This window comes from Ceratotherium simum, unplaced genomic scaffold (genome assembly GCF_057802395.1).
Source record: "Ceratotherium simum simum isolate JZ-2026a unplaced genomic scaffold, ASM5780239v1 HiC_scaffold_50, whole genome shotgun sequence".
Taxonomy (NCBI): Eukaryota; Metazoa; Chordata; class Mammalia; order Perissodactyla; family Rhinocerotidae; genus Ceratotherium; species Ceratotherium simum.
Window position 1 is genome coordinate 76,450 of NW_028261266.1, and position 18,695 is coordinate 95,144.

At 43.9% G+C, this 18,695-nt stretch overlaps 2 protein-coding genes across 61 annotated transcripts in view; one reads left to right on the top strand and one right to left on the bottom strand.

The window, feature by feature from the left end:
- The window catches only part of LOC147911169 (uncharacterized), a 159,688-nt gene that overhangs the window by 71,370 nt on the left and 69,623 nt on the right, over window positions 1-18,695 (bottom strand). For 20 of the 48 annotated variants that reach the window (XR_015551485.1, XR_015551483.1, XR_015551480.1 and 17 more), the window contains one exon: window positions 5,049-5,184. Coding sequence is in view for 7 of the 48 variants with exons in the window: in XM_087428461.1 (XP_087284587.1) it covers window positions 744-1,191 (448 nt within the window). In the remaining 41 variants the exon portion in view is untranslated. Of the gene's footprint in view, window positions 1-361; window positions 1,192-4,362; window positions 4,967-5,044; window positions 5,185-6,022; window positions 7,257-13,823; window positions 13,934-18,695 lie in introns of those variants that run through there. The other 28 variants (XR_015551471.1, XR_015551467.1, XR_015551484.1 and 25 more) reach the window with 8 other exon arrangements.
- LOC147911170 (uncharacterized) overlaps window positions 1-18,695 on the top strand; it is a 90,265-nt gene that overhangs the window by 66,394 nt on the left and 5,176 nt on the right. For 5 of the 13 annotated variants that reach the window (XR_015551497.1, XR_015551495.1, XR_015551492.1 and 2 more), the window contains 6 exons: window positions 537-5,325; window positions 6,095-6,258; window positions 6,345-6,448; window positions 6,913-7,086; window positions 8,153-14,059; window positions 14,172-14,396. The exons of 1 other annotated variant lie outside the window; for it this stretch is intronic. Coding sequence is in view for 1 of the 12 variants with exons in the window: in XM_087428467.1 (XP_087284593.1) it covers window positions 6,095-6,258; window positions 6,913-7,086 (338 nt within the window). In the remaining 11 variants the exon portion in view is untranslated. 7 more of the 13 variants (XR_015551494.1, XR_015551493.1, XR_015551496.1 and 4 more) reach the window with 7 other exon arrangements.

Sequence of the window (18,695 nt, forward strand, 5' to 3'; positions counted from 1 at the left end):
GTGTCTGGGGAATGTCAACACACCTCTCTGAGCTTTACTTTGCTCTTCTGAAAAGTGGGTTGGTAAGAAGATGAACCTCATAACGTTATTTTAGGAAATCATGGAATCAGCCAAGGCAGGTGCTTACCTGGTGACTGGCTCTGCAAAAAGGGCTGGGGAATGTGCTGTGGTTGTTCATGGTGATTATTTTTCTCTCCCCCATGAAAAGCAGACTTCCTCACGCATCACTGGGATGTAGCCTTTCTGAGTTTGGAAAACCACATGGACACCCTGTCCAGGAGTTTGAGGTTCTCTCCAGCTGATCTTGACTGCTACATGGCACATATTTACAACTTTCAATGCAACACTGAGACAGACACCATTAAGAATTCACTCAAGTTTAATATATACACAATATTTACACAATATCGTCTAGAGAAAGGTAGTTTGATGAAGGTTCAAGTGAAGGAAAAGATCAGTCTCTTCTTCACTACTGAGGGATAATCCAAACAGTCCGTCAAGTGAAAGAAAGTCCCACTTTGCTTGGTGTGTTCTAGGAATTCCAAAAGTCTGTAGATTTGGAGGAACTGACCGCGAAGGAGCCGTCTGCGGTGTCCAGCAGGCGAAGGTAGAGGATCTCCAGCCCAGGGAAGGGGCTCCCCTGCATCCACTGGCCTCAGGAACGCTCCGATGGAGGTCCAGCTGGCTGGAGGCAGCCAGGCGGCTTGGGAGGCCTGCGTGGAGGGGGAGAGAACAGCTCCGCTTTAAGACCCAGGCCCACTGCCGGGGAAGGGACCAGCAGGGCTTGGCTCTCGGCCTCCGGGCAGCTTTGGAAAAGCTCCTCGTGACGTGCTGAATCTCACGACCGCTTCTATGGACGCGAGCGCTTTTAGCATCTCGGCCATCTCTTCTTCTTCTTTCGACCGTTTGGCTCTCTCTGCCTTCAGTTCTCGAACCAGGCCAGTTAATTCCTCCATCAGCACTGAGTTGGTCCTCGTCACCTTTCGGTAAGCGTCTGTGAGGCCGGGTATATTTAGCGGCTCTCTCTCTAGCCTGGCGTTCTCTGAAGACGAGTCGATCCCCATATAGTCCTCTTGAGCAGCGCTGAGCTTGTCAATGAGCTGGCATTTCTCCTCAATCGCTGCAGCCACTGCTTCTGCCAGCCGCTTTTCACGTCTCACATAACGTCGACTTCTAACAGACTCAACAAGTCTGAAGAGAAATAAGAGACCCACCAGTAAACCGACGACAGGTGGGCGCATCACTGTCTCCCACTGGGGGCTGTGGAAAGTGAGGCGTGGACTCAGGCCATCGGGCAGCAGCGCCACCACCACCTCGCCCAGCTTGCCGAGGATCGGCCCAAAGCCCAGCTCCACAGAGGACGGCAGCCCCTCCATGGCACTGACCCACCACAGGGCTCTGCCCAGTCACCGTGGCAACACCAGCCACAACAAATGTCGGGTCCCGACATTCCGCCTGGAACCCGACCGGCAACTGACAGTCTGGAAAGGTCACTTACGTGGTGGGGCTGGGGGGAGATCTGTAAATAAACTATGCTTAGCTCCATGACGGTTCAGTGTTCCTTCTAATTTCCCTCTTTCTTTTCGCTTTTCAGTCAAATCAAATGAAAATAGAGGGAAACGTGTCAACATTAGCTGCATGACTTGACAAATCTTCGACACTTCACGAACCCCTAGCGTGTCCAAACCCCCTCTCCTATATGAATCATTCCCATGACTACAGAAAACAGCCCTCTGCGACGTTTCAATTAAGACCCAACCACCCTCGACATGCGCAGCCTCTGTTTTCATTTCTCTTGACATACTTCAGTTGGGTCGTGGCAGAACTTCATGAAAAGGAAGTAAATCACGGCCTACAGTTCCATGTCTGTCTATTTTGCTCAAAGCAATGTTTTTTGAGATCTATATATTTTTATTTGAATAAGCAGTACGCCCTCCTTTGAAGGCTGAGTATTTTGACCTCATATAAACATATCCCAAAATGTCCAGCCCGTCACATAATAATGTACTTCTGCGTTAGTTCAAGCGTGGTACGTTATGAACAGAGATGCTGTGAAAATTCACGTATACGTCTTCCTTATAAGCACGTAGTTTCATTTACCTTGGGGGAAGAACACCCGGGAGTAGAAATGCTGGGTAGATACACGCTAAATGCCCTTTTCTTTTGAAACCGTTTTCTTGAGGCACCATTTACTGTCATCAATTCACACACCGAAATACACAATTCACTGATTTTTCTCTGTACAAGTGCAGAGTTGTGTAACCATCACAGTGCCATTGTAGAAAAAGTCCATCACTCACCCTTGACTCTCTTGGCTGCATTCGACACAGTCGGTCCCTTCTCCTTGAAATGCTTCCATCACTTCGTTGCCGCTTCGGTCCATTCTACTCTTTCGAGGATTGTCTTGTCGTCGTCTGGCGTGTTTCTCTGACCTCAGTAGCCTTTCCTTCTCTGTCTCCATTGCCGACGTCTGTGTTTCTCCCAAACCTCTCAGCGTTAGTTTTGACCCAGGACGCAGATCCTGGACCGCTTTTGAGCCCTTGCTGACCTTAGCCAGTCTCCGGACTTCAATGACATCTGTGCTGTCGTGACTTCCACGTTTATTTATCCTTTCCACACCTTGCCATACAGTCCGGACTCACACCCACCCAGCTGCCTCCGTGACATCCCCATGTGGACATCGAACGAGCCCGAGTCATCCTCGAATTCTCCCCTGAACCCGCTCTCCCTCTTTTCCACGTGGGCAACTCCACCCCGACGGGGGTTCAGGCCCCAGCTTTGTGGTCTTTCTTGACCTCTCCCCTCTCTCCTCTTCACCTCCACCCCATCGGCAAAGCCTTCATTCCCAGCATCAGAGTAACGCCCTCATCCGGCCATTCCTCGCCTCCCGCTACCCTACCTGTTCAGAGTCGCCTTCACCTCTTGACAACGTGAGCGTGGCTGCTCCTAACCAAGCTCCTTCTCCTGCCCTCAGCCGTGCAGTCGGTTCTCCACCCAGCTCCAGAGGATCCAGTCAGGTCCGTCCTCAGCTCACGCCCCCAGCAGCTTTCCACTCATCAGAGTTCAAGTCAAACACACCCATGCCCCAGGAGCCCTACGGGATCTGACCCCCGGTTACCTCCCCGGTCGAACTGCACAGCTGGGCCCTCACGCGCTCTGCCCCAGCCTCGCAGGCCTCCTTCCTGCTCCACGAGTGCGCCAAGATGCTCCTGCCCCAGGGCTTGACGTTTCCTCTTCTCTCTGCCTTGAATCCCTGTCCTGTGAGACCCACGTGCTGGTCTCCCTCCTTCCCTTCAGGTCTCTGCTCAAGCGTCTCCCTGTCAGTGTCACCGCTTAGTCTCCAATACCTATCACAGTACCTATCCAGTCCCTATCATAACAGGTGCAGTGTGAATGCAGAGAAAAGCATGACTGAGTTACATGAGCACCAAAAGTCTACTTTATTGGATTGTAATAAGCCTGCGACTCTTTCCAGATCTGCATGTGGACATACACGTCATCGTAGTTCAGTCCCTCCTTAGTCTTCAGAGTTCAAATTCATTCATTCAAGGTCGTCTCGGGAAATAGTCCTCGGCTTAAGAAGATGTAACAGTAAAGAGTAGAAGAGCAGCTAAAGATATATACGAGTACTTAAATGTATCTCCCAGTCATGCAACTTCTCGTAACGGATGCTGTGGGAGGGGAGCTCAGGAGAAGGGTAATCGCCTGACCTTGTGCGTCTGCCCTGTGGTTGTGAGGAATGGTGTGTGTCCACGGATGTGCGTGTGACCTGTGTGGGAAGTCACGGTTCTGGAAGGCTTATCAGTATCTGCTTCTGCTCCCTCCAGGCCCAGCCTCACGGGGAGCTCACAGTCAAGTTCAGTCCTTGGGAATTTTCTGGAAGCATCTTTCTTTCCCCGGCACAGAACTGGGGGATAAGAGCCCCATGGCTCTTCCTCATGCTCAAGGCAGAGCCGGGGACGTGGGGTCCACTCCAGCACATTCCCCTGCACCCACGAAACTCCGATCATAAAAGAAGAACCACAGAGATCGAGCCAGCTCCTCCCTTTCCAGGACACTGCAGATCACCTCTCTGGGATTTGGAGCAGGACCCAAGGCTGGCTCTGGTCTCACAGGCCTGTGCTCCTTCCCTTGACTTGGCTGTACACTCCCAGCCATGCATTTGTTCCGAGGCTGTGGCATCTCTCAGTAGCGTTGGCTCTTCCTGGCTGTCACAGGAAGGGAGCTCAGCCAGGACTTGCCTCTCCCTTTGTCGTCAGAGGCAAACCACAGGACACGTCCACTGTGGGTTGCATGAATTCCCCTTCCCTGCGTATCCCCTTGGAAGAACAGGCAGAAATTCTCAGATCCACATTCCCCATAGAGGATGCCTGGAAGCTGAGCTCCCTGCATCATGTCGCCGGGTCGGAAATTCCTTCACAGAAGGGAACAGCTTGACGGTGGCCTCCCAGGGCCATTGGCCCGCCTGGCCAAAGTCTTCCCAGAGCAGAAGCGGGGGTAGAGTCCACGCAAAGTTCTGCCCGTACAAGGTGGTAGCAGTATTGCGTACGTGAAAATAAATCTGCAGATTTTAGGTTCCGTCTCGAGTGCAAAGAAAATAGACGATCACGGGATCAGATGTGAAAAGTCGTTTAGCCGACTGGCTTGCGAACAGCGGCACCAAGCGGTCTCTCGGATGGGGACAGCGGGGGTGCAGCAACAAACCGGGGAGAGTGGGGCGGTGGCGGTTCTTCGCTGCTTACAGCCCACAAAACCCTCCACTCCCCGGGGGACGGTAGGATCAAGAGTGCCGTGAACACCCAGGGGACTGGATCTGGCTCTACCTTCCTGACCAGGGATCCCAGGCCGGAAGAGACAGCCCGAGGCAGAACAGAGCCTCATCACAGGTTGTGGAAGACTTAATCACCTTGCTAATGAACGGGCTTGAAAACGATTCTCAACTCTCTTCTATACTAACAGTGAACAACTGGAATTTAAAATTACAAACACATCATTGATATTAGCATCAAAAATGAAACACTTAGGTGTAAATCTAAAAACTTACGCACAAGATCGATGTGAGGAGGTCTACAAAACGCTGACAGAAGAAATCACAGAAGACCAACAGCAATGCAGACTTCCTCCATGTTTCTTCATAGGTTGACTCGGGATTGTTCAGCAGATGTCAGCTCTTCCCAACAGGACCTACAGATTCAAGACAATCCTAGTGAAAATCCCAGCGAGTTATTGTTTGGATACAGACAACCTGAACTCGAAAGTTTAGAAACCAAGGCGGCAGACTCCAAACGCCTCCCCAGTACTGAAGCAGAACATAGTGAGAGGAAGGTACGGCACTACCATCTTCGGGACTGCCTCTAAAGCTACACTACTCGATAAAGGGTGTGTGTGGTGGTGGTGGGCCTCCTGGAAACAGTCAGTGAGGAGGGGGCACGTGATGGGGTAATTAGGAGGCGGGGAGGGCGGGGTGGCGGTGGCGGGGGGCGGGGGGGCGGCAGGGGGCGGCTTGTCCAGAGGGAGTGGCATCTGGACGAGGCCTTGAAGGACAGGGAGGACTTGAAGGTTGGAGGCAGGTGGGAAGAGAGGCCCCTGCAGCCTGAGGGAGGCGACAGCAGGAAGCACGGCACGGAGGAGGGGAGGGCACTGCTGTGTGAGTGTGGGGTGACAGAGCACCAGGAGCTGGCACTGAGGGCAGCCAGGCCCTTCCCTTCCTCCTGTAAATCTGACCTGTGAGCCGCCAAAGCCGCAGTCCCTGTTCCAGACAGTGGACATTCAGTCCAGTGCAGGACCGCAGCCTGCCTCCCTGGGCTGGACTTCCAGGTGGGGAGAACAGGCGGGGCCCCATCCTGAGGGACCATCTGGGCACACATTTAATAAGAGGTGCCCACGGAAGTGGGGTGCACCGTGGCATGGCACAGGAGCCGCACTGAGCGGGGGCCCTTTGGGGGGGTTCCCCTAGAGCTGCAGGTGGTCAGGAGGGCCCAAGTGGAGAAGGAGTCGCTCGTCCCCGTCCACCCCTGCCCACCTCTGGGCTCTGAGCACGTTCACGACACGATGGTCAAGGGCTCCACGCGTGCCGTGAACTGTTTCATTGCAGACTCATCTTCCAAGTGCGGCCTTCGACGGGATTCTCTGGTGACGGGATGTTTGCTTCGCCACCTCCCACCTTCCCAGCCAAACCAGGGATCGGGGTGGCAGCGGGGTTCCCGGAAGTTCACAAAAGTGGAAACATGCCGCTCCTCTCTCAAAGGCAAGACCGAGGTGAGAGGAACCCCCTCCCCCCTCGGTCACTGACATCTAGGGCGCTTTCGAGGTTAGCGCCTTCAAAGATCTGTTTTCTTCACCAGGTACAGTTCTATACCCGTTCGGAATGTAAAAATTACATGCGTCTTCAGGAAGGGGAAAATGTCACTGAAATGTCACCTCGAGAGGCCCATTTCAAGCCACTGTGGCAAGTATTCTACCGCATGTTAGGAAGTGAGCTCTTCCTTGAGCAGCCCTGATTCTGAGGCAGAGCCTCACGATGCATCCACAAATGGCAACCTGTGAGGCCCTGGAGGCCGGAGTGACATCTGGGCCTCTTTGTCCTGCCTCCTGACTCTGAAAGGAAACCACACTTTGATAGCTATGCAATACATTGAAGTATATCTTATATATCCTAAGATTCACCTGTAAGTGTATAATTCAATGATTTTTATAATTCTACAGAATTCTACAATGATCACAATGTTTCATTTTTACTATATTTCCCTCACCTTAAAAGTTATCCCAAAATTTATAGTATTTGTTGCATCTGACACAGTTCGTCCCTCTCTTCTTGAAATACTTCTATCACCTATCTTACAATCCATCACACGGCACTATACCCTTTTCTTTTTGTACTCTATGGCCTTTCCTTCGCTGTCTATATTGCAGGTTTCTATTTTGTCCCTTATTTCTCGGCATTAGTTTTAACTGAAGGCTCAATTCCTGGCCTGATGTCAGCAAGATGTTGGAATCAGCTCTTCCACCACTTATCCCGTTGTGGAAACTTCAATTCGAATAATGATCCACTCATGAAAATATCTTCACAAGTGCCAAAGATTCCCGGTGAGTGATTAAAGCACCTTGGCGGACCACAGAAACAAGGCAAGACTCATTCAAGAGAGTAGAAAGAACAGTTTTACATTACCCTGCCCACTCCCCCCGAGCCTGAGCAGTCCAGCCTAGGGGACATACTCTCCCTGTTGGGAGAGGAGAATGAAGTGAGCACCCAACTTCACCAGACCCCAGTATCTGGCCCACCCCAGTGAACCCCAGAGCCAAGCCTGCCCCCACAGCCCCAGGCACCTGTACACCTAGCCCCTATGTTCAACCCAGCACCAAGATAGACTTTGCATTCCCAGGCTCCGGTCTGGCCCAGTGCCTGGCCCGCCCCTGTAGACCCAGTCTCCAGGCTAGCACCTGCAGCCCCAGGCTCTAGACTGGCACCTGTGGACCCAGGCTCCAGACTTGCTCCTGCAGTCTTATGCTCTGGCACCCCACCCAGTGAAATATGGCCCCTACAGCCCCAGGTTCCAGTAGAACAAGGCTCCTGGCCTACTCCAGTGGACACAAGGTCCCGGCCTGTCCCAGTAGAACCCAACATCAGGCTGGCCTCATAGATCCAGGCTCTATGACTCTCCACATGTACTCTGGCTCCAGGCCGGTCTCTGCACAAAGCTGACCTTACGAACCCAGGATCCATGGCTGCCCGCTTGGGTCCAGGCTTCAGACCCAATATTACATTCCCACCCATAAGGTCTGCCTCCATGAACCTAGGATCCAGACCTGTCCGCAATGGACACCGGCACCATGCCACGCACCACAAACTCAGGTCCACGACCACCCCTGTGAACCCAGGTGTCAGGCACACCCCAGCACCAGGTGAGCTCCCGTGAACTCAGGCTCAAGTTTCACACTAGCACCAGGTTGGCTCCTGGACCCAGAATCCAGGCTGCCTTCGCAAACCCAGTCACCAGACCCACCCCAGTGGTCCCTGGTGCCTAGTCAGTTCTTGCTAACTCAAGACCCAGGTCCACCCAAATAGACCCAGGCCCCAGACCAACCACTATGGACTTAGGTGCCACACCTGCTCCAGTGGACCCAGGTTCCAGACCTGCTTTTGTGAACCCAGGTACCAGACTGGCCCCTGGGAACCCAGGTGCACGGCCTGCCCACCTGCTGACCTAGGTACCAAAGAAGCCTGCCCAAGGACTCTAGCAGCAATCCTGTTCATACCCACCACCAGAATGCCCATCCAGAATCTCTACATAAACTGATTGGTGAAGGGCTTTCCCTTCATACATGCCGCAGCCCGTATGTAAAGACAGAAAGAGGTGCCTACTTTCGTCAAATGCACAGTCACCAAAAAAATGCCACAAGGATCAAGAATAATCAAGGAAACATTACAGTACCAAGGAACAAAATAAAGCACCAGTAACTGACCCAAAGGAAATGCAGATCTATTGACTGCCAAAAAAAAAATTTGAAAATAACAGTCTGAACAAAGCTCAGTGAGCTAGACAAGAACACAGACAACTAAGTAAAATGGAAAGAGAATACAGGAACAAAATAAGAAGTTCAAAACAGAGAAATCATAAAAAAAGAACCCAACAGAAATTCTGGAGCTGAAGTACACGAGGATTTACGGAAAAATTCATAGAGAGTTTCAAAAACAGAAATACAAAGGATCATAAGAGACTATTACAAACGATTATATAGTCCAACAAAGTGGACAACCTAGAGGAAATATATAAATTCCTAGAAACACACAATCTACTAAGACTTAATCATGAAGAAATAAAAAAATCTGAAGAGACCATTAAGGAGTAAGGAGATTGAAACAGTAATCAAAAAACCTCCCAACAAAGAAAAGCCCAAGACCAGATGACTTCAGGGTGAATTCTACCAAACATTTAAAGAAGAATCAATGCCAATTCTTCTCAAACCCTTCCAAACAATTAAAGAGGAGGAAACATTCCCAAACTCATTTTACCAGGCCAACATGATGCCAATACCAAAGCAAGATAAGGACACTGCAAGAAAAGAAAACTACAGGTCAATATGCCTGATCAATACAGATGCTAAATTCTCATGTTAGCAAACCAAATTCAGCAGCACATTAAAAGGATTATACATCACGATCAAGTAGGGATAATATCCCTAAGATACAAAGATGGTTCAACTTACGCATATCAATAAACATAATACGCAACATTAATAGAATAAAGATACAAATTGAATGATCCTCTCCATATGTAGAAAAACCATTTGACAAAACTCAACATTCTTTCCTGATAAAAACTCTTAACGATTTGGGTATAGATGAAATAAACGTCAACATAATAAAGGGCATATAGGACAAGCCCACAGCTACCATCATACTCAACAGAGAATGGTTGAAAGCTTATCCTCAAAGATCAGGAAAAGGACAAGAGTGCCCACTTGCACCACTTCTGTTCAACTTACTACTGGAAGTCCTAGCCAGAGCAATGAGGCAAGGAAGGGAAATAAGACATCTAAATCAGAAAGTAGAAGTAAAATTGTCTCTGTTTGCAGATGACACAATCTTCTATGTAGAAAATCCTAAAGACGCCACCAAAAAAACTGGTAGAACTAATAAACAAATTTAGTAAAGGTACAGGATACAAAATAAACATAGAAATCTTAGTTGTATTTCTATACACTAATAATAAACTATTTGAAAAATAAATTCTTAAAAATCCCCATTTACAATAGCAACAAAAACAATAAATGACTTAGAAATAAATTTAACCAAGGTAATAAAAGATCTGTATACTGAAAACTATAAAACACTGATGGAAGAATTGAAGAAGACATAAATAAATGGAAAGATATCCTGTGATCATGGATCAGAAGAATTAATATTGTTAAAATGTCTGTACTATCCAAAGCCATCTCTAATGGCATTTTTTACATAAATAGAAAAAAAACATAAGATTTTTATAGACCACACGAGAGCCCAAATAGCCAAAGCAATATTGAGAAAGAGGAACAAAGCCGGAGGCACTGTACTTCCTGAATCAAATTATTACACAAACTGTAATAATAAAAACAGTATGGTACTGGCATGAATCCAGACACATACACCAACGGAACAGAATCAAGTGCCCAGAAATAAACCCATGCATATACACTAATATTTGACAAGGGAGCCAAGAATACTCAATGGGGAAAGGATAGTCTCTTCAACAAATGGTGTTGGGGAAAGTACATATTCACTTGCAAAGGAATGAAATTGGACCCCTACCTTACTCCATCGACAAAAATTAACTCAAAATGGTTTATGGATTTAACATTAAGACTTGAAACCATAAAACTACTATAAGAAAACACAGGGGAAAAGACCCTTGATATCTGTTTGGCAACAATTTTTTTGGATATGACACCAAAAGCACAATCAACAAAAGCAAAAATCAACAAGTGGGACTACATCAATCTAACAAGCTTCTTTCTGCACAGCAAAAGAAATAATCAACAGTGTGAAAAGGGAACCCACAGAAAGGGAGAAAATATTTGCAAAACACATATTTGATATGGGATTAATATGCAAAATAAGAAGGAACTCATGTAACTCAACAGCAAAAACAAACAAACAAAACATCCAATTAAAAAAATGGGCAGAGGACCTTAATAGACAAATTTTTCCAAAAAAGACATACAAATGGCCAACAAGTACACAAAAAGTTGGTCAACATCACTAATCATCAGGGAAATGCAAACCAAAATCACACTGAGATATTATCTCACAACAGTTAGAATGGCTATTATCAAAATAAATAAGAGATAACAAATGCTAATAAGGATGTGGAGAAAAGGGAACTCTGGTGTACTGCTGATGAGAATGTAAACTGGCGCAGCCACTACGGAAAACAGTGTGCAGGTTCCTCAAAAAATTAAAGTGGAACTCCCATATGATCCAGATGTTGCACTTCTGGCTATACATATACGAAGGAGACAAAATCATTATCTTGAAGAGTTATCTACACTTCCATGTTCCTTGCTCATTATTCACAACGCCCAAAACATGGAAACAACCAAAGTATCCATAGATGGATGAACTGATAAAGAAAATGTGATCATACACGTGCGTGTGTATATGTGTGTGTGCATATATATATAATGGAAAATTATTCAGCCATAAAAAAGAAGGAAATCCTGCAATCTGTGACAAAATGGATGAACCCTAAGGACATTACGTTAAGTGAAATAAGTCAGATACAGAAAGTCAAATACTAATCTAAAAACACTGAGCTCATAGAAACAGAGAGCAGAATGGTGGCTGCCAGGGCCTGAGGGGTAAGGGAAATGGGGAGATGTTGGTCAAAGGGTACAAACTTTCAGTTGTAAGAAGAATAAGTTCTGGGGATCTAATACACAGCATGGTGACTAGCATTATCAACACTGTATTTTATACTTGAATGTGAGCTATGTGTTGTGGTGGTCTCAGCCTATTCATACTGATGCTATCAGCTAGGAATGCCTGAGTAACTTGACTGAGACCTTACTACATGTGGGAGCCCTCACAGACATTTCCCTGACCAGAGTCGATGTTGTGGCTAGTCTGGCCCTTGTGGTTCCTATTATGATTGCAACGTGCACATAAGCCAAAAACCATCAGGGAACCTCGAAGACCAAGATTTATTACTCACAGGTGCTGGAGGGTACACAGCACTCCCGAGGGTGACACAGCCAAGTCTCAGGAAAGGAGAGAGGGAGGAGCAGGGACCTGGAGCTCTGCCTTTCTTGGGTCTGAAGGTTGGGGTGTTAGCGTATCATGGGTTCACCATTTATTGGCAAATTTAAAACACAGCAGCCAAAATTAAGCCATGGGAAAGGAAAAGCAGGGTAACTCAAGCAGTCAGATATCTAGGTTACTAAGGGCTTTCTAATAGGGTAACTTCAAGGGTAGGGTGGCCTGGTTTCTTATCTAGTTGTTTTACAAGTAGGTGTGTCATACAGCTGGCAATACATTTATGGGATATGGAAATAGTTCCAACGGAAGTCTTGGCAATTAATGTCAGGCACTTCAGTACACTATGAGGGTAGAGCTTGAATGTTCTCACCATAACAACAACAAAATAGCAATTACATGAGGTGGAAGATGTGTTAACTAATCCTATTGAGGTAAACATTTTGGAATACATACATGTATCAAATCATTAGATTCTACACCTTACACTCTCAATAGACCTGGAAAAAATAAAATAAAATGAATCATGTGATTCAGTTTCCTGGTTCTCCAGCTTGCAGATGGCAGATTGTGTGACTTCTCAGTCTTAATAACCACGTAAGCCAATTCCTATAATATATCTCTTCTTATATACATCTATACACAACCTATTGGTTCCATTTCTCTGGAGAACCCTGACTAACACACACAGAGACCAGACGACTGATGTTCTTCAGCATCACATCTCTGTACAGCCTTTCTCTGGGATGTGTCCAGCAGGGCCCACTTTTCCTGGTGAAGTCCATAGCCACATCCTTGAAGATCACTGATTTCTAAGACATGACTGACATTCTTCTATACCCAGAGCTGTCCCTAACAATGTCCAGAGGGTGATGGGCAAGGGTGACAGCACTGGGTAAGGGGTGCTGTATGTAGAGAAAGCGCAAACTGTGCCTGGAATTTTGGTCAGATCATCACAGTAGTGACCTGACACCCGTTCAAGGACTGGGATGATAAATGAATGGGGTGGAATTGTTGTGGGGGCCGTTCTGGATACGGAAGCCAAGTGACAGTAAGGTGTCCCAGACCTGGGTGTTATAAAGGTCTCCTGAGTGGAGTATCAGTGTTGATCTCCATATCAAGGCTGATGTGCCTGGAAACATTCTCTGAGTTTTAGGAAATGCACAGAGAAGCAGAATAATAATTTGGAGTCACTGACCACATCTGGCTGTTACTGAAATCATATTCCATAGTCGTGTTCAAAAATCCCAAACATAAAGCATGAAACTCTTCTCCCCAATCCCTTTTTATCTGGAGAGATCACATTATGTGGTAAGAAGTACAGACCCTGTGTCTAGTTGGTATTCAATATGAATATATGGAATAAACGGCTGAAAGAGTGAAGTGGCCCAGACAAATGTTATACCTCCCATTAGGTAGTGAGGAAGCAGAAGGTCAGGGAGACTATGGGATGTGCCCCAAATCAAAGTCTTAATTAGTAGCAGAGCAGCTACACAGGCTGGGAAAAACTTCAACCAAGAGACAGATCTAACTTGCCTCTCAGAGCCACCGTTTCCATCCTCAATCCCACTGCTGTTCTGGACTGTATACTGAGGTCTAACGAGGCACTGATACAGGGCCAGACCTTAGGTTCATCTCGTCAAGTTGGTTGGAGAAAATCTTGTAAAGACATTTCTTAAGGTAAACTGACTGTACATGGCAAATGTACATTTTATTTATTTATTATTTTTTTGTGTGAGGAAGATCAGCCCTGAGCTAACATCCATGTCAATCCTCCCCTTTTTGCTGAGGAAGAACGGCTCTGAGCTAACATCCGTGCCCATCTTCCTCCACTTTATGTGGGACGCCGCCTCAGCATGGCCTGACAAGTGGTGCGTCGGTGCGCGCCCGGGATCTGAACCTGGGCCGCCAGCAGCGGGGCGCGCGCACTTAACTGCTATGCCACGGGGCCGGCCCCATGGCACATGTACATTTTATTTTGGTATTAGAACCACCAATTGTAGAAATTTTACTCTAATGAAATCATAATCAGAGTCTGCAGGAATTCTTATGTTACTTAACATTAATCCTTAATATAAATCAACTTAAGTACAAAATACTTTAGTGTAAGCTGGAACCTAAGATCACTCAGCCACAGTTGATTCAGGATTTCTCTTCTCTCTAGTCTCATGCTGGGTGGATCTTCTCTGCAACATGGTCAGTCTGAAATGGAGACCGTATTTTTTCACTGTGCAGGAGAAGAGATCTTGTTTCTATCCTGAATCACCATCTACCTCACTCACCAGAGATAATGGAGAAAAACAAATTCATTCACAATTGGAAAGGGAAGTAAGTCCAACTTTTTACCCCTCACTATATGTTGTGAATTCTGAAGACATAAAAAATATTAAGACTTTCCAAAATCATAACACAGAGAAATTATTTCCATTTTTTTCCCTAGATGGAAGATGGTACCCCTATTCTCTAAATATATTTGATTTAAATGAAGAAGATCCCTTTAATCACACTCACGGAGATGTGTAACATTAAAATTTGTTGTGGATAGCAGTGTCTGTCCATGTGTTACTGAATAAAGCACTACCGCACAACGAGTAAATTTCAGTATGGAAAAACAAAGAATGAGCTTTGTCTCCTGGAAGGACATTCAACAGTTGAATGACTGCAAGTATGTTGTTTAACTTCTCTAACCTTCAAATGCCTTTGTTTTAAAGCTGGTATAATAACAGTCGGCACATTACAAAGTTATCATGAGATTTAAATTAATTATGTGTACTACTTACCACTGCTTGAACATACTAAATACTCAATAATTATTTGGTACATTTTGAAGTACCGAAATGGCCTTTATCCTGCACATACAAAGCAATAGCACTCCACTTGTCTAATATTCAATTAAACTTGATGTCAGGCATTGGCTATTTGAACCCAAAATATCTTTTAAGTAATTTTTGGAAACTTCTCCCTCACAGCTTATGTATTACCTAATATGCTCAATCTGAAATGAAATGAAAAACATTCCTCTTTGAAATGGCAGATTTCCCTCTATATTATAGTTTAATTAAGAAATTATAAAATTGGTATAAGACTATTATGTAATATGTAACTCCCTCCCCCAGACCAATCCACTGTTTGTTTTACTATTACATCTAGTTCATAGTTCCTTTAGCTCCTACATGTAATGATTTATGTTCATATTTATTTCATTCTATTAGACTGACAGCATCTTGAAGGGGGGGCCTCTGTATCTCTCTGTGCTCAGTCTAGCACACAACTTGACAAAGAGTAGGCAAAGAATATTTGTTGAATAAAAGATCAATGAGATATTTATAAAAAATAAATTTAACAGAATTATTTTATTGTTAGGAGGTCCCTAAAACACATTTGTCAGTGACAAGATACTGTAGATATATGTGATTACGTCCTATATGCTGGGGATGCAATCTATCTACTACATTCACTCCTCGAGGTCTATATTTTTATGATGTCATATTCAGATTTCCATTTTATATTGGAAAATAAACTAGAAAACAACTGTTTTAACATGTTACATAACACATTATTCTGTCCAAAAGAAAGAAAATCTTCTCAGGTGTAGAGAAGTTCTAGACTGTCCTTTCAAGAAATAAAATCTAGATTCTAAAGCATACTAATAAAACCTGATATAAAATTCAGATATTTTGATAACCAATGTTAGATTTCTAATTGCATGTTCATGTAATCTAAAGAGCGAAATTAAATTCACAAACAATTGATCAATCTATATATATCATGGAGGGTTTACTATGTGTCAGGGCTGTGGCTCTGTGGTTTACAAAGTTTTTCAATCATAAAATACCTAAAAAGCTTTTTCAAAAGTAATCCTTGGATATATTTACTCAGTGATGGGTGTGTGTGTATACCGATGTCGGATACAGGCAAGCAAAGAATATACGTACCGTGAAAGAGTGAGAAACCTACAGTAAAGTGTGACCTGAAGTGAGGAAATTAAGCCTAGTTATAATCCTTTTAAAATACTTGGGATGTTTTATATATGTGATAGCCTTGAACTTTCTTCACTGCCATCTCGCATCTTAAGAGATATCATTAACAAACACACTTCCCAGTTATTTACCAGGCATCAGAGAACTGAATACATTTAAATAAAAGGAAAGCATAAAGTCTAAAAAGATTAGCTACAGCATTTACCAAAATTATGTAAGAAGAATTCCATTTGTGAAGGAAAATGATAATTTCATTTTTGATATTATGAATCTGAGGTGACAAAGATCCTGCATTAAAGATTTCCTATCATCACAAGTGCAAGTAAGACTTAAGGTTAATTATTAGTAGCAGCACATTCAGAAATTATTTCTATAAATGCAAGTCTGAAAGCATGAGAGAAGATTATCTCTCATAGGAAGTAAAACAGGAGATCAAGAGACCATACTTTGGTCTTATATGAAATGCCCACGATTGGGATCAAGATGAAGGGGAGGAGATGGTGGAGATGGTGAAGAGATAAAGCAAGTGCTCAGGTGAGAGGAGAAACGAGACAGCACATTGTCAGTGAAATATTAATATATTAATATTTAGGTATTAAAATAGGGCTTAAATTTAGTTCAAAATTGTCTCAAGGAAGAAACATCTATATATATTTTATGGCACTTAAGACTTCTATCCTCATATTTCTATGAGATTAGACTAATCCCTGAAAAATGATCCACATTAGGAAACCCAAGTTAAAGAACAGCAATCAAGCACTGAGCTTTGATAAAACATGCCCATTTCCCAAGCTTCTACAAATGTAGAAACTACAGTAAAAGCCAGTGAGATAGAAGATGTTTACAGAAGGGTAGAAGGGTACACCAACGTGTAACAGAGAGAAAGAGTCAACTCTGGTATCAAATTTTCTCAGGAGCACAGGGAATTTCTAAACTGCCTGAAGAAAATGTGTTCTGGCTGAACTATCTGAACAAAAACCTGACATTCATATTGTATGTTTATATGAAAATGGGATATTTAAAATGAGGTAGAGTGGGGAAAAAGCTCATCGACTTTCTTCTCTAAGCCTGACCAAATTATTGACAAGCAATCAGGAAATCACTGGTCTAAAAATCATTTGCCAATAGAAGAGAAAGTGGTTTGAAACCAAAGCAGAAGGAAAAGTGACAAAGTTGATAACGTCTACATAAAAGCTCTGCTCTAACAATTTGTTAACTCCCTGACTATATCAACTACCACTTCTTGGGCACTTACTGTATATAAGACACTTTGCTGGGCACTGGCATTTAATTTACAGTCTCTGCCACCAAGAAATTTACAGTCATGTTGAAAAATAAGTCAAAGGCATTTACAGATGTCAAGATTTTAAAACTAGAAGGAAGCTTAGTGAACATCTATTAAAACTATTTTCTGGAGTCTCAAAAATGTTAAGTAGATCCTTAATTGCTAGCAGACATGGGCTTAATTTTTATATGCTCTAGTTTTTCATTAAGAGTACTGAAACATAAATTATGAGTTAACAATATTAATAATACTAAAAATAACAATAGACTATTCCAAGATGACACATAATTAATTCCTAATGCAATAATACAGAAAACCAGTACAATTAGTTTAGAAAAGAAAAACATAATAAAAACAACTTCAGTGCACTGATGAAAATATAGGTTTGGGTCATTTTTGAGTTGAATGAAATATCACATTCTACCTTTCAAATTAATTACTCTCTGTTGTTAAATTATGAAACAAATGAAAAATTAAGTTAACTTATAAAGTGGAATTAAAGTAAAGAGTACATCATTAAATCAGTTATGCCAACCTTACATCGTGAATACAGATCTTTGTGCAGATAAAACTTTTGTATAACAGTATTTGAAACTGTCTTTCACACACACAAGCAAACACCCCCATTCAGGGATGTGTGCTTTCATTACAGAGAATTAGACAGCAAGCCTAGTTCGTCCACATGCCCTGTGCCTCTCCACACTTGCTACATCCCAACCGCTATCTGGTATGTAAGGAGCACATGAATGCGATGTGTTTATTAATCTTCATTAATTTTTAAGAAGTAGATTCCATTTCTGGAAGGTGTTTGCAAAGTTCACAATCTTGTTAGGCATAAGGAGAGAGTAACTCAGGGAGAAATTGAAGACTATGATAGAAGTATTACTAAACATTCTGTCTCACTGTGGTCAGAACTTTTTTCTAATCTACACAGTACATACCAAACAGATGGAGCACTAAAACAAACCTTTGCTGTGGGTGGCCTTATCTTTTCAGACAAAACTTTCCACATATATCCACAAAGGATATGTATCCAATAAATCCTCTGAAAAAAATTCTCAGGGATCTTTCTCAAAAGAGTTGTCCAATTTCTTTCTAAAGGTTTAATCGCATTACAAAATAATCTAATTTCTACAAATTATCATTTTAAAAAAGAAATGATTTTTTGACCATGTCAAAAAATTCAGCCTTATTTGTATTACTAAAAACATAGTCATCTCACTGTCCAACAATAGAAGAATAGTTAAGGAATTCATGTTTATGAAATTGATAGACTCTTAGCCAACTATCAGAATAGGGTCATGTAGAAAAATGGAAAAGTGTTTGCCAAGTAACACTTGGTGAAGACAAGTAAATATATGATTCTTGTGATTCTAACTGAAAAATGTGCATGGAATTATAGGAAGACTAGAACTAAATAAAAAAGGAAATTATGCCCCGTTGTTGGGTTCAGCATAACTTTTTTCTTTAAAAAACATGGTTTATGGGGGCTGGCCCAGTGGTGCAGCGGTTACGTGGGCGCACTCCACTTCAGCGGCCCAGGGTTCGCAGGTTCCGATCCCGGGCGCGCACCAACGCACCGCTTGTCAAGCCAGGCTGTGGCAGCGTCACATATAAAGTAGAGGAAGACGGGCACAGATGTTAGCCCAGGGCCAATCTTCCTCAGCAAAAAGAAGGATTGGCATCAGATGTTAGCTCA